Genomic DNA, 22,522 nt, shown 5'->3' on the forward strand with positions numbered 1-22,522 from the left:
AAACTCAAATCCTTGAAAGACCAAGGAGAACAGAGACACGTCCCTGCACCTGCCCTGAGCTCTCCCCCTTCTCCCAGCCCCCATGCTTGAATAGAATAGTACAGACAGTGACCAGTTACCCCTGGATCTCAGTCACCCCATGCTTAGACCTGGGCTAGGACCAGGGACACACACAAACACAGTTCCTGACTTCAGTGTCCCCAGCGTGAAGGGGAGACAGACAGGAGATGAAAGAGCGTAACTAGATACTTGGCCAAATGATACAGACAAGTGGTTCTCAAACTCAAGTGCGCACGCTGTCTCCCGAGGGCTCCTTAAACACAAGAGACTGAGCCTCACCCCTGGGGTGTCAAGTTCAGTGGATCTGGTCAGGCTCAAATGGAGCGTTCTGACAAGTTCCCAGGTGATGGTGGTGCTGCTGGTCTAGAGACCACATCTGAGAACTAGTGATACAGACCAGCGTTTACCACTCCTCAGAGTACAGATGACCAACCAGGGAGCTCATGGAAATGCATTCTGATTCCAAGGGTCTGGCATTGGGCTGGGAGTCTGCATTCCTTACAAGTTCCCAGGTGATGCTGATGTGGCCTACAGACCACATCCAATGGCAAAGGTGCCCTGAATGGACCATAATGGAAAGTTGGCCTGATACAGGCAGCGAAGAGTTAATGGCGGCTGTTGGAGAATGAGCAGGACTTATATACATGGGGCAGGAGGGCATTCTGAGAGAGAAACCTTGAGCAGAGACAGGGAGGTGGGAGTGAGAATAACAAGGGTAGAACAGTAGACACTGGCCATTGTCACCGTTGCTGTATACCAACAGACAGAAGTTGGGGTTCCACATGCAGGCACCTCGCTCTGTTCACCCTCCACCCCAACCTCCCCATTCAAGAAGCTGCTCCAATTTCAATAAGTCTACTGGCAGCTGGTCTTCATAATGGAAATGATTCTTGTTTTGCGAGCCCCACTGACAGCTCCCAATACTGACTGCTCAGCCAACTTGGATGGCGTCTCACCTGGCTTGCTGTGGCGGCTTGTTACTTGGCAGCCTGCAGTGACTCCCACTTCTTTTCCAGTCTCACGCCAGAGATTCGGTCTTCCCAGAGTTGAGTGTGTTGAAGGCGCACAGGGTGGTTATGCCCTCTCAGCGGGCAGCCAGAATAAACCAATGTTTCATAGGGCACTTGGCCACAAGCGCCCTCCTGATTCAGGGTCATGACTAAACCAGAAAGTAAGAGCCCTCTCTCCCCTCCCTTGGAAATCTTTAGTTTATAGGCTGGTTCTAACAAAACGTGCATCCCCCTTCCCACAGAACTGCATTTGTGGGTGCAAGAACACAGAAGCGTGCGTGCCAAGGTCTCTCGTTTGGAAACTGGACTGACTTTTATTGGATACGGTCTTATTTTCCCCGGGCTGTCACAACATAGGACCACAAACAGGGTGGGTGATAAGAACAGAAACATGTTTTCTCACAGTTCTAGAGACTAGACGTCTGAAATCAAGGTGCCGGGCAGGGCCAGGCTCCCTCCGAAGCCTCCAGGGCTGATCCTTCCTTGCTTCTTCCAGCTTCTGGTGGCCTGGTGTTCCTGGCTTGTGGTAGCATCACTCCAACCTCTCCTTCCATCTTCACACAGCATCTTCCCCCGTGTCTATGTCCAAATTTCCTTCTTATAAAGACACCAGTCATGTAAGGTGGTATCATAAAAGGACACCAGTCATATTGGATTAAGGCCCCACCTTACTCTTGTAGGACCTCACCTTAAGTAATGACATCCACAACAATCCATTCCTAAATAGGGTCACATCCTGAGGTACCAGTGGTTAAGACTTCAACATACTTTTTGAGGGACATCATTCAACCCAGAACAGGTATGTGTTATAAAGCCATATTAAAACATACAATCCCTGCTAAATGCTTTCTTCCTCTAAACTAAGCTATTTTAAATAAAAGGAACACTGGCCATATTCTCAAGACCAACTGAAAAACAAATGATTGAACACTTGTCCACGCCATACTTACTAGCCAGTGGTAAGTCTGCAAGATCTGAGGAGCAAGTCAAATAGCACAGTTAACAACAAATTTGTTTATTTGTTCTGCATATGTGAGGCCCTCCTGAATGCCCTGCACTGGTCACAGTGCGGATGACACACAGAGAACAAAACAGACAAAAATCTCACCTGACATAGCTTACCTTCTGAGGACAGACAGACAGATGAATAAATACACGATATGGGGCAGAGAGAGAAAAAGACAGTGAGGCATTTGCTATTTTAAACAGTTTGTCAAAGGAAGGCAACCCGAAGGTGACAGACAGGCAAAGGTCTGAAGGAGGGGTGGGCCCAGCCATGGGGTGAGGATTGCAGGAAGGGTATAAGTGTGAGGTTCCCTGACGTGGCTTTGTGAGAACTTCAAACCCTCACTCTGATGGCTGTGTTGGAACAGACCTGAGCGGTGAGGACTAAGGAGGAGGCTAGCTGGAAGACCTGCAGAAAAGAGAGGGTGACATCTTGGACTGGGGTACAGAGGAGAAGATGGAAGTTGCTGGACTCTGGATCTGTGCTGAGGTCAGAACCTACGCGTTCGCTGCTGGTGGCCCAGATGGATGTGGTCGGACCAGAGACACCAGAGAGTGGAGATACCATCACAGGTGGGGCAGTTTAAGCTTGTGTTACACCCTCTATGTAAGCTTAAAAAGAGCACTCTAATGAGGTGGAAATAGGCTCAAATAAATGTGGCTCTATTCAGAGGTATTCTTGGTACAAACTGGTCAGAATTGCCTGGAGTGTCGACATACAGCCACAAAGGTGGTGAAAGGAATGAAAACTAATTTTTTAAAGATGTGACCAGTGGGAACAGGAAAAGGAGCCGTTTAACCCATTGTGCCTCACTGCTCTGGTTCAGAGTGGTCAGTCCTTGAGGGGAACGTGGAAGCGGACAGGGCCTCACACGTCATCTCTACCTCTTGCCCCATTTTAATTTTTATTACCATGTGCATTATTAATTTTATAACAAAAAAACTGGCAAGCATTTCTAATGAGGTTTTAAAAATTATGAGACTAAGCAGAATGAAGTAGATTTCTTCATCCTTACATAGAAGAACGTCCAAGACAAATGACTTTACGTTACTAACCAATGATACATAGATCATAATTCTATGCATGTATCTGCATACATGTGTCTATGTATTTTTACACAGAAAAAGGTCTGGAAGGGCAGGTATAACTTCACAATGGTTACCTCCCAAGAGTGAGAATGGGAACTTAACAGGTGAACTTTCTCTTTTTACAATAAGGTATAGTCCTTGGCAATTCTTGCCGACTTTTAAAAGTACTGACATGTGTTTTAATTTAAGGTTATGGCCTTCCCTATGCTTTCCAGCCAGCGCTCAGTTAGACCTCCAGCCTAATCCAGACAGGAATGACTATTTGAAATCACCAGGCAGCAGAAACTTTTCAGTCCCCTTCTTATTCCTGCAAGAAACAACTTAAGTGACCATATTGACAAACTCTATCAAAATTGTTTTCTCCGTAAAAGTGTCAAAATATACATTTTTTAAAGTTAAGCAGGACTCTTCTAAGAATGCAGAATGAACACATGACAAATGTTGATTTAACTTGTAAAGAAGAGAACCACTGGGATAGTAAAAGAGCATCTGAGAACTGAGTGTTTACGGTTAAGAAAGAAAAAAACAGGGAATCAAGTTATTAGGTTAGAACCAAAACTGGTCAATGTCCCCAGGGCGATTAAAACCATAATCCTTAGGGTTATTGTTTCTACCAGACAAAAATCATTTGCACCTCATCTGGACAGAAATCCACCAGCCACATGTCATCTCACAGAGCCTGAGTCCTTATCAAGAGCAAATAGAAAAATCAAAGAAAGACGCAACCCAGGAACAAAATCCTCCCGGTGGTTCCGGGAGGCTGTGCTCAGTAGAACACTGAAGGGACCCGCAATCCTCCCTTTGCCTAACTTATAAATATTGGATACTTCTCTTAACATAAAATACACATTTACATATTGGCAGCTGTGGCTTTCAGTTTTCCAAATGCAGTTCGCTGTTAATATTTAATCTACTTTTCACCATCTCGTGTCTGTTTTCAATCAGGAAGGAAAACCACCAACAAGCAATTCTGGAATTGCAATAATGTTCCATTATAAAAACTAAACATATTTTAATATTATTTTGATACTCACCTTGATGGGCACTAAAACATTTTATGGGCAATTTAAACTTTGTATCAGGCCCTCCCCCCAAAAAATCTCCACATACCTGCTTCAAGTTGACGCCAGCAACAAAAAAAAATCAGTTGCTACTAACTGCAGTTTCTAATGTTTATATGGATTTGGGACATACTGTTGGGCAAGTTACTGAATTTCTTAGCTTCTGCTTCCTCCTCTGTAAAAAAGATGACCTTCTTCACTATGCATTGCACCCAAGATTGGAACTGGGATTACACTTCTGGGCTCTTTACTTCACGGTTATATGCATATTCACAGGTCATAATTTCTGCATTTTGTGCTTTAGCTTCTTGTGATTTTAAAAAAATAAGCTTTTTTTTTTTATCTTACCAACTGCTTTGTTTTTTCAAAAAATAAAAATTGTAGTTCTCATCCTTCTTTCCCTTTTGTAAAGAATGCAATGAGTGGTCTTTTGATGACCCCTAACAATAGATACGACATTTAATACATCTCTCTCCCTCTCTGACTTAATGCCATTTTAAACCGGAATCCATTTCCCATAATTTACTGTCACATTTTTTTTAGAAATAAAGGAAACACCAAAATGTGAATTTATCAAGAAGTTATTAAAATGACACACTTAGCTCACAGAGCCAAAACTGTTCGATTAGTTCTTCAATAGCCTCTTGAAAAATCAAACCATGGTTGTCAACAATTCGTTTCTTTAAACAACAACCTGTTCACTCAGACACATTAAATAAATATGCCATAAGAAATATCTTATATCATAGCCTCAGAAAGAGATGTGCCCTCCCATTTACTGAACACAAGTTTATAACCAGAGGATATCACAGGTACCAAACTGCAGTCATGATGTTTATTTAGATGAAACTGGAAGAGACAGCATGTGTTAGGGCTCATCCAGCTGGTGTGTGTGTGTGTGTGTGTGTGTGTGTGTGTGTGTGTGTGTGTGTTTAGGTGTTTTGAAGCACATTCACACTCAGCCTTTAATTTGCCCAAAATAACTTCATTAAATACAGTTTGCATGCAAGAAGACTAGGAGACCCAGAAAGCTTGAAAAGTTCATTTTTAAAATAGTACAGAAACTGACTAATTTAAAACCATTGAATTATATACTTTAAATGAATGAATTATATGATATGTGACTTACACCTCAATAAAGCTTTTTTAATGATATGGAAAGAAAAACAAGATGAGTAAACACTCATGCCATGATAGTTTGTGATTGTTGTAAATATTACTACATCATCTCAAATTGTTGTTACTTATATAAAACTTTTCATTGTTCAACTGATCTATTTTTATGTCTTTGAAAGGATTTGGGTGTCTTGGGCTAAACAGAATTTATTATATCTCCAATTGAAAATCATTAGAAATATTTTTTTCACTTAATGGCTTTTCCCTTACCATAAGTATTTTCAGGGACACATTCAAGTATTAAGCAAGAGATAGGTTTAATTATTTGAGACGTAAGAGTTAAATCTGATGTTGAGACGCATATCAGAGTAAATGATTTGCCGTGCGTCGCAGAGGTGAAATATATATATTCTGTCTGGTGAGGAAGACGTGAGACCGGCAGGCTGGCAGGGAGCCGAGACTTGGGTGAGAGGCCAGCCAAAGACAGGAAAACCAGGGAAGAGCTAGAGAAGGGCAGGCAATTAGATAATAACTAAACGCTGACTTGAAAATGTAGTTTGCTATCTCAGCGGCCAGACTATAGTTTGCTATTACAAATTAAGACAATTTGATTTATTTAGCTCCAGATTTCGGGGGGTGGGGAGGGTGGGAATAGCAGCATGCATAGGAGTTATGATTAATTTTCTGAGCTCAAACGCAACTTAAATCCATTTAGTCTCTCTTACCTTTCTTTGTGAAAGACAAACCTTATCACAAACCAGAGTTTTCTGCCTTGTTTTTGCAGAGAGAAAAACTAGAAAACAATGTACTTGGGTACTTTTCTAGTAGAAAAAGGAAATGTGAGCAATATGAATGCTAGCAAACATAAAAGAGTATCTTTAAGGCCATAGCAAAGGTATTACCTAGTCAATTAGAAATTTAGAATCTGGATATGCAATGCCTAAAGTTTGGAAGAAGATAAATGATGGAAGTTTATTATTCTTTAGTTATTTCCAGTAACATAAAACAAAAATAACTTAAGAGAAAAGTAAGTGCCTGGGTTCTGATCAGGAAGAGCTGATTGTGAACATCACTGATTTTTTTTTCTGATAAAGGATGGAGAAACATTGAATAATAAATCCGACAAACTGAACAAAATTTCTTAAGTTTTCTTTTTCCATATTATATCTAATTCCAGTCAACAGTATGGAAAAGAGAATATGAGCCAAAAGAAAATAAAGTTATTGAAGCATGATTTAAGTATTTCATGTTCTGGGTAAAATAGCTTGAAGCTCTCCCAAGGTCTAGGGACCTTGCTTTTTAAATAAAAGTTTCTTAAGGGAGATTTCTGTACATTTTAGTGCAACTTTATAAATTCTTTTAAAGACATTTCCAATACATGGAAAGGAAAGTCATATTGGAAAATGTGAGATTCCAGAAATATGAAGACCTTCAGTTGCCTTTCAAACTTCATTTCCTTTTAATATTCATTCACCTGCAGCCCAAATTCTCCGTGTATTTTCCCAGATATTATTTATTAACTACAAACTGGGTAGTTACTTCTGCTTCAGGAGATCACTTAAACTCAAAAAAATGTTTAAACACTTGTAAGGCTGATTGATGATGGTGACCGCATCTGAGAAAGTCTTTGTCCTGATTAGGTCATTCCCACCTCAGAGCAGCCTGTTTTTCCACAGCACTAATAAACGAGTTTGGGAGATCCCAACATGCAGGATCTGTGTCTTTGAAAGCCAAACCTCAACAATAAACACCAAAATAAATGTAGATGAGGCACGGCTGGCTGTACCTTGTTGTCCCTTCAGATTCTTCCCAATTTTGATAGCTTCATTATACCATAATCGTTTGTTGGCAGCATCCAAATAAAATAGATTATTTTAAGCTGAATATTTAATAAGGGTTTCTATGTCAGTTCCTCACCTCTCTATCTGCCCCCATCCCACTCCCAATTTATTATTTGCAGAGTTTGAACAGTGCTTGACTTATAATAAGTATTCAGTAAATGTTGATAATAATTATTGTCATTATCTGCAGATGGAAAATTGTGTTCAGTATTTAAATCCTACCCTAACTTATGAATGATTTCTAGAGAAAATAAGTGGAAGTTGAATTCTTTCAAATCCCTCTGGTGTGGGACATTTGTTTATTTTTAACTACAAATGTTACATCTCTTTTGCCTAGCTACATAAAATAGCTTTGCTCTCAAAGCAATGCCATGGGAGAAAATGAGCAGGAGCCTACTCTAGATTAAAAGCACTCAAAGAGACATAACAAAATGTAATGTAATTTAATTGACTCCAGACTCAGAAATAAAAATCTACACAATGCATTTTGGAAACAATTTGGAAAGTTAAAATATGGGCTGGGTATGGATTACATTATAGATACAGAATTGTTAATTTTATTAGGTATTATAATGGTATTGTGGCTATAAAGGGGAATGTCTCTATTCTTAAAAGATACAGGCTAAAATATTTAGTGCTAAAGTGCTATGGTATCTGCAATTCATTTTCAAATGGTCCAGGAAAATGTTATATATTTAAATATAGAGGAAAGCAAATGTTAATGCTAACAATTGGTGAATCTAAGTGAAGAGTTTATAGGTGTTTACTGTAGTCTACTTCAACTTGTTTATAAATAAAAAATTGGGAATAAAAACATAGCAAAAAATTCTTGTTTAATTGAAAACACTATACATATTTTAAGTATTTTACTGCAATAACATACAATTATACATTGTTATTACTTATTTATATTTTATAAAAAGCACACCTATTCAACATAAATACTTAATCTAAAATTAACTACCTTAAATCAATTATTTAACTTTCAGTGCTAATGTCTTAACCTCTTTATCTTAAATATAAATCAAAATAGCTCAACACCTACTTTAATTTAAAGACAATGAGATGCCAGGTATAAGGATCATGAATTAATATTTCAAAGTTAAAATTTTCAATAATTTCTTCTTTGTTTTTCTTCTTTGTCTAGCAAAGTCTGTTTTAAGCTCAAAGTAGCATCTTGAAATCCAGGATTTAAGGCTAATACTTTCTTGAAATCTTCCAAAGCCTCATCAAAGTACCCTATACCAGAATCAAAAAGAACAAAGAGAAAGCAAGCTGAGTAATTCCTCGTATATGTCATAGCAAAGTTTGGATAAACATACTTTTGCTTTTATATTTACAAGCTTTCAAATACTCCTACCGAAGGGATTTTGTTCCTCTTAATAATGATACATGAAGGGCTATATCAAAGCAGTTTTGTCTGCCCTTACAGAATAATATACTTAAAATTAGCTAGAGGTTTGTTTATTGAAATTTAACAGGTATATAACCGAAATCACCATGAAGTTTCAACGAAATTGTATCACCTATTTTAGATAGAGTAAAATTTGGAAACAAGAAATGTTCTTTTAATGCCTTAAATATAAAAACAGTACCTATGCTCCCTTGATTCCAAGGATCTACAACTCCTTCGCTTTAACATCGTCTCCTGTGCCTTCAAAGATCTGAACTCAGGGAAAGTTTCACAGGTGATCATCAGCATTACCCTCATTTCGCAGCTGGGAGCTACAGGCACAAAGTAATGGGGTCACCCTCCCTCGGGCACCCAGGTCCAGTTCCCTCCCAAGCGCTCTGCTGTGGTCTGTAATGCCTATTGAAAGCCTAAAATAAACTCAGGAACAACTCCTTTGTTCCGGGCTCTAAGCCTACATGTCACACAACGTTTTAAGACTTGATTACTACATTCATTTTACAAAACATTCAAAAGCTAATATAATCAAGGACAAAAAGGGAAAAAATTCTTACCCAGCCTATACAAGATCAACCCTCTGTTGTAATATGGAACTTCAAAACTGGGTTGGACTTCTATGGCAGATGTGTAGTCATCCATGGCTTCATAAAAATCAACCCTGAAGTACTTGATTTGCCCCCTGTTGTTATACGCAGTAGCCAAATCCTCAGGGCTGCATTTGCTTTAAACAAAAAGTTCACATTAAAAACACTGCGTTACCAAATTCCTCCCGCTTCTGCCTTCCTTCTCTTGTGGGTATTGTCAAACCTCATAGCCTTTCACACGCAGCATCCACACCAAGAAACCAAGCTGAAGAAACCAAGTGGAAAGAAATGATAGTGGATACATTTTGTTTAATCCTGTTGCTCACTTCTGCAGGGTTTAGAGCACTACAATGTCAAACACATTCATTTTGTAGAGCGCCCAGAGCCCCTGTTCATTGCTAGCTTGTTCTGCTGAGCATAATATCAAAATCATTGTTCATTTTCTAAGCACATGCCAGCAGGGCAAAGGAGACTGACCAGATTTAATCTGAGCAAGGAGGGAAAGCCGGCTCACAGTTCCAGTTGGCTATGAACATGTCACAGAGTAAATCAACAATTTTATTCTCAAATTTTTAAGTAATCCCAAAAGAGTGAGATTTGAAATCATTTTCTAGCAAAAAACAAAAACAGGCCCTGGCCGGTTGGCTCAGTGGTACAGCGTCAGCCTGGCGTGCAGGAGTCCTGAGTTCGATTCCCGGCCAGGGCACACAGGAGAAGCGCCCATCTGCTTCTCCACCCCTCCCCCTCTCCTTCCTCTCTGTCTCTCTCTTCCCCTCCCACAGCCAAGGCTCCATTGGAGCAAAGTTGGCCCGGGCACTGAGGATGGCTCTGTGGCCTCTGCCTCAGGCACAAGAGTGGCTCTGGTTGCAACAGAGCGATGCCCCATATGGGCAGAGCATTACCCCCTGGTGGGTGTGCCGGGTGGATCCTGGTCGGGCGCATGTGGGAGTCTATCTGACTGCATCCCCATTTCCAACTTCAGAAAATACAAAGAAAAAATAAATTTTTTTTAAAGTCAACCCAAACTGAAAATGCAGGGAGCACTTTCCAGTTATGACACAAGATTAACTGCTTACCCTGTAAAGAGTTGTAAGAAAAATGCAACCTCAGAAGTCCATTAATGTTGCCCTCTTCTAGTTTTGGCTGGGACCCTCCCCAAGACCAGGTGGGCTTCCTGCAAGAAGGGGCCTCTAGACCCCAGTCCACAATGGAGCTCCTGTGTGCAGAATCCGCTCTGCATCTGACACTCCAGAGACTGCCCAAGGAGCACAGAGTGAACAGACATTCCAAAGGAGTGGAAGCCCAGCAGCTCTGACAACCAACAGCCCAGCAGGTAATACAGCCCTCCCCACCCCTCCTCATTCACCTCAGCCCCTCCCCCTGCTGGACAAATCATTTGCACAGAGAACATTTCATGGGCTCTGCTCCGTGTTTTTCTTTCCAAAAGGGATTCTCAAACTTGAACCAAACCAAAGATACAGCCTAAACTCATCTGTCATTTCTTTGCTCTACCTCATGGTGCACAGTATAGTCCTCAGAAAATATCTGTGACAGCAGTCAGTGTTATTAAAAGTTACTTCTCTTCATCTTGATCCTTGCGATGTCAGACAGGGACTGGAACGACTGCTGCCCTAAGGGGCTCTCACAGCCCAGGGTTCTCTTTCAAGTTCCAGTTTGCTAATGATGGGGAGTAACCACTGCAATTTTAGAAAATGTCTGTTTCTATGAGCCCTGACTCAGAGAGATTTCTGGATGCTACTAGCACCACTGTTAAAACCGAGAGAACAGGAGGGCACACCTGGCCCTGGCCGATGGCTCAGTGGACACAGTGTCCTCCCAGTGCTCTGAGGTCACTATTTCAATCCTTGGTCAGGGCAACAGTGAGTGCACAACTGAATGGAATAACTAAGTGGAACAACTGGTGAATGCTTTACTCTATTTTATTCTCTCTTTCAAATCAATGAAAAAAGAAAAAAAGAGAGGGCATACTCCTTTCACCTGTTATGACACGAGATTAACTGCTACCCTGTAAAGAGTTGTAAGAAAAATGCAACCTCAGAAGTCCATTAAGGTTTTGGTCATTTTAACTTCTATGCTCAAAGCCTTGTTAAAAATTTCTTATATTTAGAGGATTATAGAATGTTTGATTTAGAATTAGATCTCATTACAACAAATTCTAAAAGCCTACTTTTCATGTGGCAATTGTTTCATATTTTAAAGACGTGGGCTAACAGTTGGAGCCCCAAATTTCTTTCTGTAATATTGAGATTTTTATAATAACAATATTTATGGTAATGTAATTTAACTAGATTACCTAATTCAAATATGAATTTTAGCATTTGCTCATTTTAGCCAAGAAAAAACATTTTGCTATTAGGTTATGGCAAAGGCTATAGTTTTGGATATTAAAAGAAAATACTATAAACCATTCAGAGTGAAAGGCATTCAAAGCTTGCAAATACTGTTTCAAAATGATTCGGTGACTCAGTATTTTTTTTAAATAAATTTAAACCTTAAAAGATACATGTAAGGGGAAAAGTTGAAAATTTCCATTTCAATCCATGAGTTCCTGGAATTTCAGAACTATAAGGAAACTGAAGGTTCACTTTACAGGTGAGAAACTGAACTGAGAAAAGGTACAAGCTAGGAGGCAGAGCCACAACTAGAATTCAAGCACACTGAGCTCCCCTCTACTAAACCATATGGATTTTCTTTCTTAAACTGGTAAGGGGCAGAAGTTACATTTGCTGCAGACACACTGTGCTCTTAGGCTTAGATGTACAAAGGAAGAAGAGAAACAAGATGAGATGGCATCAATATACTTGTTGCTGATGAATACTATTTGAAATGTATTAGATAGGTCTATTCTTAGAGCTTGAAATAAGAACAGAAAACTAAGTTTTCTATGTTTACTAATTTTTAGGGTGGGGGATTGGTACCATCTTATTGCCTAATCAGAAACTTCAATTAACTGTTATTCTGGTATATTATTGAAATGAGAAAGCAATTTTATTTACCTGGCTTAATACATATGGACTTAACAAATGATAAGAATCTTAAGCCACACACAAAAGATGATTTGACATCCTCTCAAGAAAAATCAAATCCTTAAGGGGAGAAAAGGATGATGGGGCAGACAACTCAAAACTGTCATTAAAAAAAAACAAAAACTGTTCACTCAACCTCTGTGTACTTCTTTTCTCATCCTGATCCATTCCACATCATCCAGAACTAAGGCAAAATTTGTAATAATGAATGCTATACATGCAGGCATAAACCCAAGAAGATTTAGGCAAGCAGATATTAGTAGGTGAGGTTGCTAACATCACAAAGAGAGACAACTAGACACCCTCCGCTTTCTGGCAAAAGTACACACCACCACTTATAAAGTATTCTCGCGGTAATACTGAACCTGCGTTGGATCAAGATTTAACTACCAACTTGCAAGCAGACAGAGGACTATATTAAATGACATCAGGGATGGTTCCCACAACTCCAATATATGGGGAACTCTCAGTACACATGACATGGTTTCCTCAACAAACAAACTACAAGGTGTCAACCTATGGCTGTTGGTTGGTGCCAATTCAACACCAACAGGAATCCCCAATTTAGTGTGTGGTGAAGACGTAAACTTTATTCAATGCAAAACAGCTCAATTGTGATAGAGCAAGGCTCTGAGAACATCGTAGCTGTAAAGCAGCCCCACGGCCAGGCCCTCTTCTGCCAGATGGCTCTGCCCCTGGATGGTCTGCTTTGCACTGCAGACATCTTCAACTCAGACCCACTCCACTCTTTGGAAACGGAACCCACCTCCCAGAACCAGAGGTGAACCAGTTTATAAGGGTGGATGTCCCCGCCCCTGATCCCTGATTGGTCTACCCTCATGCAAATTAGGATCAGATGGGCAGCTCCAATTGGATAGGGAAAGCCTCAGTCGTATTGGTCAAAATAGGATTCCAGGAACCTGGCTCAGATGAGAGCAGCACAGTGCAGACCCTCCCTGAAGTGCAGTTTGCAAGTGACGTCACGGAAATGGCGCCGTGAGCAGCGCGTCCGACAGATCTCCCCAAAATCACAACAAATTTATCAACTAGAAACAGGAAAATTTATCTTCGGAGCAAACTGAAAGCAATAGGACTGTTATCACTCGAATCTGAAAGACGAGGGTGTGGAGGAAGCTACCCCAGGGACGTTCACTCAAGCCGCGAGAAAGTGCGCCTGGGGTAAGTCATCCCGCACTCGGAAGCCGCCGCCGCCGCCACCGCCGCCGCCGCCGCTGCCGCCAGCCCGGGTCGGTTGCAGAACGAGCGGCGAGCAGCTGCGGGCGCGCTCCCGGTCTGGTTGCAGACCGAGCATTGGAGACCGAGCACCGCTAACGTTCCCAGCGGCCCGCGCACGGGGAGCGGGAGAGGCCCCAGGGCGGTATTCCCTACTTGGGAGATTCTCTCCGCGGGCGGGGCACCTCACCCAGCCTTTCAAGCTAACAATCAAGCGTTGGGGGAGGGGCGCACGCAGGCAGCCTGAAATACCTTCGGGAGCACAGCTGCGACCCAATTACTAAAATTAACTTAACCCGTGAAATCTGCGCACCCTCGGTTCTAATTGATAAGATCTCTCTCAGTTCACCGACCCAAGACAAGAGGCTTGATATTTTTTGGTGCCTCTCGCTAAAGGGGCGGGGGCAACTTCTGATTGATAGAGCCTCCATATTCAGGGATAAACGCTAACAAGAAGGACTTGGCAGATAATAAGATCTATAGCACACTAGTCGCAAGCAGAGGCTAGTGCCTCTTCTTACCGGCCAAAACAGGCTACAAAGTGTGGAAAGCCTGGGTTGAGAGGTCCAACGGAATGCTAGGCGCTGAACAATCACCTTGACAACAATTGACTCCCACCCCCGCCTGATTACACTGGAGGCCCTGACTGTCAGAGCCCTTCCCAGAGCCTTGCACTGAGTGGGGATAGAGTGGGGATTTCCCAGCTCTTTGAGCCTCTTACTCCCCAGACAGAAGCAGTGGCAGCCTTGTGGCTGGATCGCCAGGCTGCTGGTTCGGGAAGGGGGGACTGGGAGAGAGAATCCACGAAGGCGAACTCTCTCGTCGGTAGACCCTGCAGACGCCGGCAGGCCTTGACTACCAGCAAGACTAAAGCCAATTGTGTGACATTGCCGTAGAACCCCATCAATTGCAAGTCCCTGCCTGGGTGTGGCGCAGGGGCAGGGCCTGGGGTGCAGAGTCGCCGACCGGGAAGAGGGAGAGAGGAGAAGGAGGAAGAGGTTGACATCTCAAAATCAGGAAAAATCCACAGACTTTGCAGCTTGTTCCACTGTTTTTTTTTTTTTTTTTTTTTTTTTTTTTTTTGTTGTTGTTGTTGTTGTTTGCTCCTTCTATCTTATTGCCTTTATTTCCTCCACCTCAGTCCTTCTATTCTCTGCCCATCTTATGCTTCCCTTTTCTTGAACTACACTACCCATAAGTGTTACATTTTATTTCTCTTCTTCATCCTCACCCTCCTTTGGGGTTATACTCCAGGACACTTAATTCTCACTCTCGCCTCTTTTGTTTTTTTTGCCTTATTTTGTTTTTTTCTCTTCCTTTTTTATTTCTTCCTTCGTTTTTCTCTTTTTCTTATTTTTTCCTTTCTATTCGTTTTTTCTTTTCTCGTTTTACTTTCCTCCCATTTAATCCTCAATCACGAACAAATTAGTTAATTTGGGACTCAAGGTTTTTTTTGGCTTTGTTTTTCTTTTTCGGTTTTGTTTTTGTTTTTTTCTGGTTGGTTTGTTTTTGTGGCATTTTGGGTCCTCCCAACCCAAGGTCTCCATTGTATTTGGTCTTTGCTCCACTTAATACAACGTATTTTTACTTATTATTTTTATTTTTTCTTCTTGATTATTCCTTTTTTTGTCCTTTTTTCTGGTTCCCTCTTGTCCCTCTCATTATATCTCTTGGTTGACCGTCACCCGCAGGCAGATCAACTTATGCTTGTCTAAGATTTTCTTCTTTTTTTTTTTTTTTTTTTTTTTTTATTTATTTTTTTTTTTTTTTTGCCCCCTTGAACTCTACACCGCAAACCAGGCCCTCCATTATAGGCACGATATTTCCCTGAGGAGGGGAGAGGAGGGAAGGAGAACAAAGAAAAAAAAAGGGGGAAATAATAAATTATTACTGCTTTTTTTTTGTGGGGTGTTTTACCCTTTGTTTTTTGGGTTTTGTTTTTGTTTTTGTTTTTGTTTTTTTTGTTTTTTTGTTTTTTTGTTTTTTACTTTTTACTCTTTATTAATTCTAATTAGTGCTATCAACAAGACCACCCTCAGATGCCAATAAGAAAGAGGAAATCAAATATTATGGATACAAAAGAAAGAGAGGTAACACAAATAGATGTGGAAAAATCTATGGAGAAAAGACTTAACATATTGGAAGCCTTGGAGCTAAATGACAGAGAATTTAAAATAGAAATCTTAAAAATACTCAGAGATATACAAGAAAACACGGAAAGGCAATATAGGGAGATCAGAAAACAACTCAATGAACACAAAGAATATATTACCAAGGAAATTGAAACTATAAAAACAAATCAAACAGAAATGAAAAACTCAATTCACGAGCTGAAAAACGAGGTAACAAGCTTAGCTAGCAGAACAACCCAGATTGAAGATAGGATTAGTGAAATAGAAGACAAACAACTTGAGGCACAACAGAGAGAAGAAGAAAGAGACTCAAAAATAATAAAAAACGAGAAAGCCCTACAGGAATTAGCTGACTCCATCAGAAAGAATAACATAAGAATAATAGGTATATCAGAGGGAGAAGAGAAAGAAAATGGAATGGAGAATATACTCAAACAAATAATAGACGAGAACTTCCCAAGCCTGTGGAAAGAACTAAAGCCTCAAATTCAAGAAGCAAACAGAACACCGAGTTTTCTTAACCCCAACAAACCCACTCCAAGGCACATCATAATAAAGATGACACAAACCAATGACAAAGAAAAAATTCTCAAGGCAGCCAGGGAAAAGAAGAGTACAACATATAAAGGAAGGCCTATTAGATTATCATCAGATTTCTCAGCAGAAACTCTACAAGCTAGAAGAGAGTGGACCCCAATATTTAAAGCCCTGAAAGAGAGGAACTTTCAGCCAAGAATACTATACCCATCAAAGCTATCCTTCAAGTATGAAGGAGATATAAAAACATTCACAAATACAGAAAAGATGAGAGAATTTATCACAAGAAAGCCCCCACTCCAGGAAATACTAAAGGGGGTTTTCCAACCAGATTCAAAGAACAAAAGAAAACAACACCACAAGTAACAGCTCCACCAAGAACACAATAAAACCAAACTTAAACTGTGACAACAAAGGAAAAAAAAGGGGGGAGAGAATGGAGATTAACAGTAGCAAAGGACGATGAAGTGCAGAAATACTTATAAGATAGGGTACTACAATGAATATGGTAGGTACCCTTTTCATTACTTAATGGTAACCACCCTAGAAAAAACCACCACAAAAACACATGACTTAAAAAAGGTAGCAACAGAGGAAAGAAGTATGGAACACAAACAAACAGAAACAAATAATAGAAAAACAAAAGAGAAGAATCCAACTAGATACAAAACTAACAGAAAGCAATTTATAAAATGGCAGTAGGGAACCCACAAGTGTCAATAATTACACTAAATGTAAATGGATTAAACTTACCAATAAAAAGACACAGAGTAGCAGAATGGATTAAAAAAGAAAATCCAACTATATGCTGCCTACAAGAAACACATCTAAGCAACAAGGATAAATACAAATTCAAAGTAAAAGGCTGGAAAACAATACTCCAAGCAAACAACACCCAAAAAAAAGCAGGTGTAGCAATACTCATATCTGATAATGCTGACTACAAGACAGAAAAAGTACTCAAAGACAAAAATGGTCACTTCATAATGATTAAAGGGACACTGAATCAAGAAGACATAACAATCCTTAATATATATGCACCAAACCAAGGAGCACCAAAATATATAAGACAGCTACTTATTGACCTTAAAACAAAAACTAACAAAAATACAATCATACTTGGAGACCTCAATACTCCGCTGACGGCTCTAGATCGGTCATCCAAACAGAGAATCAATAAAGATATAGTGGCCTTGAACGAAATACTAGAACACCTGGATATGATAGACATCTACAGGACACTTCATCCCAAAGCGACAGAGTATACATTTTTCTCTAGTGTACATGGAACATTCTCAAGAATTGACCATATGTTGGGCCACAAAGACAATATCAGCAAATTTAGAAAAATTGAAATTGTACCAAGCATATTCTCTGATCATAAAGCCTTGAAACTAGAATTCAACTGCAAAAAAGAGGGGGAAAAACCCACAAAAATGTGGAAACTAAACAACATACTTCTAAAAAATGAATGGGTCAAAGAAGAAATAAGCGCAGAGATCAAAAGATACATACAGACAAATGAAAATGAAAATACGACATATCAGAATCTCTGGGATGCAGCAAAAGCAGTAATAAGAGGAAAGTTCATATCACTTCAGGCCTATATGAACAAACAAGAGAGAGCCGAAATAAACCACTTAACTTCACACCTTAAGGAACTAGAAAAAGAAGAACAAAGACAACCCAAAACCAGCCGAAGAAAGGAGATAATAAAAATCAGAGCAGAAATAAATGAAATAGAGAACAGAAAAACTATAGAAAAAATCAATAAAACAAGGAGCTGGTTCTTTGAAAAGATCAACAAAATTGACAAACCCTTAGCAAGACTTACCAAAGAAAAAAGGCACAGGACTCAAATAAATAAAATCCAAAATGAAAGAGGAGAGATCACCACAGACATCATAGATATACAAAGAATTATTGTAGAATACTATGAAAAATTATATGCCACCAAATACAACAATCTAGAAGAAATGGATAAATTCCTAGAACAATACAACCTTCCTAGACTGAGTCATGAAGAAGCAGAAAGCCTAAACAGACCAATCAGCAGGGAGGAAATAGAAAAAACTATTAAAAACCTTCCCAAAAATAAAAGTCCAGGCCCAGACGGTTATACTAGTGAATTCTATCAAACATTCAAAGAAGACTTGGTTCCTATTCTACTCAAAGTCTTCCAAAAAATTGAAGAAGAAGCAATACTTCCAAACACATTTTATGAGGCCAACATAACCCTCATACCAAAACCTGGCAAGGATGGCACAAAGAAAGAAAACTACAGACCAATATCTCTAATGAATACAGATGCTAAAATTCTAAACAAAATACTGGCAAACCGAATACAACAACATATTAAAAAAATAATACATCATGATCAAGTGGGATTCATCCCAGAATCTCAAGGATGGTTCAACATACGCAAAACGGTTAACGTAATACACCATATCAACAAAACAAAGAACAAAAACCACATGATCTTATCAATAGATGCAGAAAAGGCTTTTGATAAAATACAACACAATTTTATGTTTAAGACTCTCAACAAAATGGGTATAGAAGGAAAATATCTCAACATGATAAAGGCCATATATGATAAACCATCAGCCAACATCATTTTAAACGGCAAAAAACTGAGGACTTTCTACCTTAAATCAGGAACAAGACAGGGTTGTCCACTCTCTCCACTCTTATTTAACGTGGTGCTAGAAGTTCTGGCCAGAGCAATCAGACAAGACAAAGAAATAAAAGGCATCCATATTGGAAAAGAAGAAGTAAAGGTATCACTTTTTGCTGATGATATGATCCTATACATCGAAAACCCGAAGGACTCCACAAAAAGATTATTAGAAACAATAAACCAATACAGTAAGGTCGCAGGATACAAAATTAACATACAGAAGTCCATAGCCTTTCTCTATGCCAACAATGAAATATTAGAAAACGAACTCAAAAAAATAATCCCCTTCACGATTGCAACAAAAAAAATAAAATACCTAGGAATAAACATAACAAAAAATGTAAAGGACCTATATAATGAAAATTACAAAGCATTGTTAAGGGAAATCGAAAAAGATACAATGAGATGGAAAAATATTCCTTGTTCTTGGATAGGAAGAATAAATATAATCAAAATGGCCATATTACCCAAAGCAATATACAAATTTAATGCAATTCCCATCAAAATCCCTATGAGATTTTTTAAAGAAATGGAACAAAAAATCATCAGATTTATATGGAACTATAAAAAACCCCGAATAGCCAAAACAATCCTAAGGAAAAAGAATGAAGCTGGGGGCATTACAATACCTGACTTTAAACTATATTATAGGGCCACAATAATCAAAACAGCATGGTATTGGCAGAAAAATAGACACTCAGACCAATGGAACAGAATAGAAAGCCCAGAAATAAAACCACATATATATGGTCAAATAATCTTTGATAAAGGGGCCAACAACACACAATGGAGAAAAGAAAGCCTCTTCAACAAATGGTGTTGGGAAAACTGGAAAGCCACATGCAAAAGAATGAAACTCGACTACAGCCTGTCCCCGTGTACTAAAATTAATTCAAAATGGATCAAAGACCTAAATATAAGACCTGAAACAATAAAGTACATAGAAGAAGACATAGGTACTAAACTCATGGACCTGGGTTTTAAAGAACATTTTATGAACTTGACTCCAATGGCAAGAGAAGTGAAGGCAAAGATAAATGAATGGGACTACATCAGAATAAAAAGTTTTTGCTCAGCAAGAGAAACTGATATCAAAATAAACAGACAGCCAACTAAATGGGAAATGATATTTTCAAACAACAGCTCAGATAAGGGCCTAATTTCCAAAATTTACAAAGAACTCATAAAACTCAACAACAAACAAACAAACAATCCAATAAAAAAATGGGAAGAAGACATGAATAGACACTTCTCCCAGGAAGAGATACAAATGGCCAACAGATATATGAAAAAATGCTCAGCTTCATTAGTTATTAGGGAAATGCAAATCAAAACTACAATGAGATACCACCTCACCCCTGTTAGATTAGCTATGATCAACAAGACGGGTAATAGCAAATGTTGGAGAGGCTGTGGAGAAAAAGGAACCCTCATTCACTGTTGGTGGGACTGTAAAGTAGTACAACCATTATGGAGGAAAGTATGGTGGTTCCTCAAAAAACTGCAAATAGAACTACCTTATGACCCAGCAATCCCTCTACTGGGTATATACCCCAAAACCTCAGAAACATTGATACGTGAAGACACATGTAGCCCCATGTTCATTGCAGCACTGTTCACAGTGGCCAAGACATGGAAACAACCAAAAAGCCCTTCAATAGAAGACTGGATAAAGAAGATGTGGCACATATACACTATGGAATACTACTCAGCCATAAGAAACGATGACATCAGATCATTTACAGCAAAATGGTGGGATCTTGATAACATTATAAGGAGTGAAATAAGTAAATCAGAAAAAAACAAGAACTACATGATTCCATACATTGGTGGAACATAAAAATGAGACTAAGAGACATGGACAAGAGTGTGGTGGTTACCAGGGGTGGGGGGAGGGGGGACAGGGGGAGGGTTGGGGGGAGGGGGAGGGGCACAGAGAACTAGATGGAGGGTGGCGAAGGACAATCTGACTTTGGGCGAGGGGTATGCAACATAGTTTAATGACAAGATAACCTGGACATGTTTTCTTTGAATATATGTACCCTGATTTATTAATGTCATCCCATTACCATTAATAAAAATTTATTTAAAAAAAAAAAAAAAAAAAAAGTGCAGTTTGCAAGAAGTTCCTATGTAGAAATGTCTGCTAGGCTGTTTGGTTTTCAAACTTTGGGCCCAGTTAGCCACCAACAGGCCTTCTCAGTAGGTGTCTTCTTTCTCAGGGTCCACAAAGGAAAAAAAAAGAAGGGGAGCCTATAGGTTAAGGGACCTGATGTGCAGTCTGACTTGTACCACCTGATAAAAACTCAACCAAACAACAAACAAAAACGTTATTGATCAGTGAAGTTCAGGCACCTAACTGGATATTTGATATTAAGGAATTATGTGCTAATGATAGTGTGGTCTTTAAGAATTTTTAACATTTAGAAATATTTAAAATATCCAGATAAATGTAGTCTGGGTGAAGTGATAATGCTGAAGCCAAATCATGGTTACCTGGAGGCTCATTATACTACTTTCCTTTTTCTTACATTATTTTAACAACACACGAAAAACAAAACACGCTGTGCTGATGTGGCTGGGGTCCGCGGTGCCGTGTGCTAGCGTGGCACTGCTCAGGTGTCACCTCGCCTTCACCAGGTCTCGGATATCCCACTGTTAAAATAACGGTGGAAAAGCCCTACCCGCACTGCGTCTCTCGATGGAGAGGAACGTGAGCGGGGGACGCGCGGGGTGGAAGAGCCGATGCGCCGGGTGTCCCGGAGCAACGCGCAAGGCGCTGCGCTTCAAGACGGTCTCCTCACCGCCTTTCCGAGAAAACAGGCATCCGCACCCTCCGTCCCTGCAGCCCTTTGGGCTAAGGCGGCGAGCAAAGCGGCTACTGCTCCCCAATCCGCGACCACCTCCCAAAGATTCCGCTGACCCCACTTCTCGCGATAGTTACCTCCCGGGCAGCACTCTGCCGGAAGCTGTGCCGCCGCAGTGGAGAATGTAAGCGGAGTACAGCGTCTCGGCCTCTGTGTATTCGCCCTTCTTAAAATGAGCCTGGGCGAGTGCTAGGGTTGCGTGGCTGTCTTGCACCTGCCGCCCTTCCATAGCCGTAGAGGCCTGGCTTTTAGCGTAGAAAGGGGGATGATTTCAGAGGCTGAACCGCTAAGCCACTTGCGCACCCGTGAATTCAACCTCCGTGCTAGCCAAGGCGGCACTTGGTACCTTCTGAGGACCCGTGGGCCGGCGATCGGGGAAGGTCCGCAGCCGCTGAGGGTGCAGGCTGCCCAGAGAGTTTGGACAGACCTCTGCGCCGTTTAGTTTCGTTACTGTTGCTGCCAGTCCCGCCAGCCCCGTTTCACAGAAGAGTACTGGCGGAACTGGTTTCCATATCCGTGGAGTTTGCCTGTTGCGGAGGGGGGGGGGGGGGGGGGGGGCGGAAGCGGAAGCAACCTTGCTTTTCTGAATGGGTAATTGTTGCACCTGTTCTGCTCCTGCGTCCACCCTCAGCAAGACACCCTTTGCTGATTAGGCTGTGTACACCGAGACACTTTGTGTCGGAATCCCGTTAACTTAGTTGTCCCTGGTCCTGAGTCCAGATTCAAATTGTTTATTAGATCCAATACCCTAGAATACAAATTTCTCAACCTTTTTGAACCTTTGGAAGAAATACTAAATAGTAGTTGTGTCAACAGCCTGTGGTCTGTGATGTTACTTGACATTCCTTG

At 40.4% G+C, this 22,522-nt stretch overlaps 1 protein-coding gene across 1 annotated transcript; it reads right to left on the reverse strand.

The window, feature by feature from the left end:
- Positions 1 to 6,209: 6,209 nt before the first annotated feature.
- TTC32 (tetratricopeptide repeat domain 32) lies at positions 6,210 to 22,195 on the reverse strand. The gene is made up of 3 exons (XM_066384711.1): positions 21,751 to 22,195; positions 9,148 to 9,314; positions 6,210 to 8,421 (listed from the first exon to the last, which is right to left on the reverse strand). The coding sequence occupies exons 1-3, from the start codon at positions 21,900 to 21,902 to the stop codon at positions 8,294 to 8,296; spliced, it is 447 nt and encodes a 148-aa protein (XP_066240808.1). The 5' UTR covers positions 21,903 to 22,195; the 3' UTR covers positions 6,210 to 8,293.
- Positions 22,196 to 22,522: the final 327 nt, after the last annotated feature.

Source organism: Saccopteryx leptura, chromosome 5 (genome assembly GCF_036850995.1).
Source record: "Saccopteryx leptura isolate mSacLep1 chromosome 5, mSacLep1_pri_phased_curated, whole genome shotgun sequence".
NCBI lineage: Eukaryota > Metazoa > Chordata > Mammalia > Chiroptera > Emballonuridae > Saccopteryx > Saccopteryx leptura.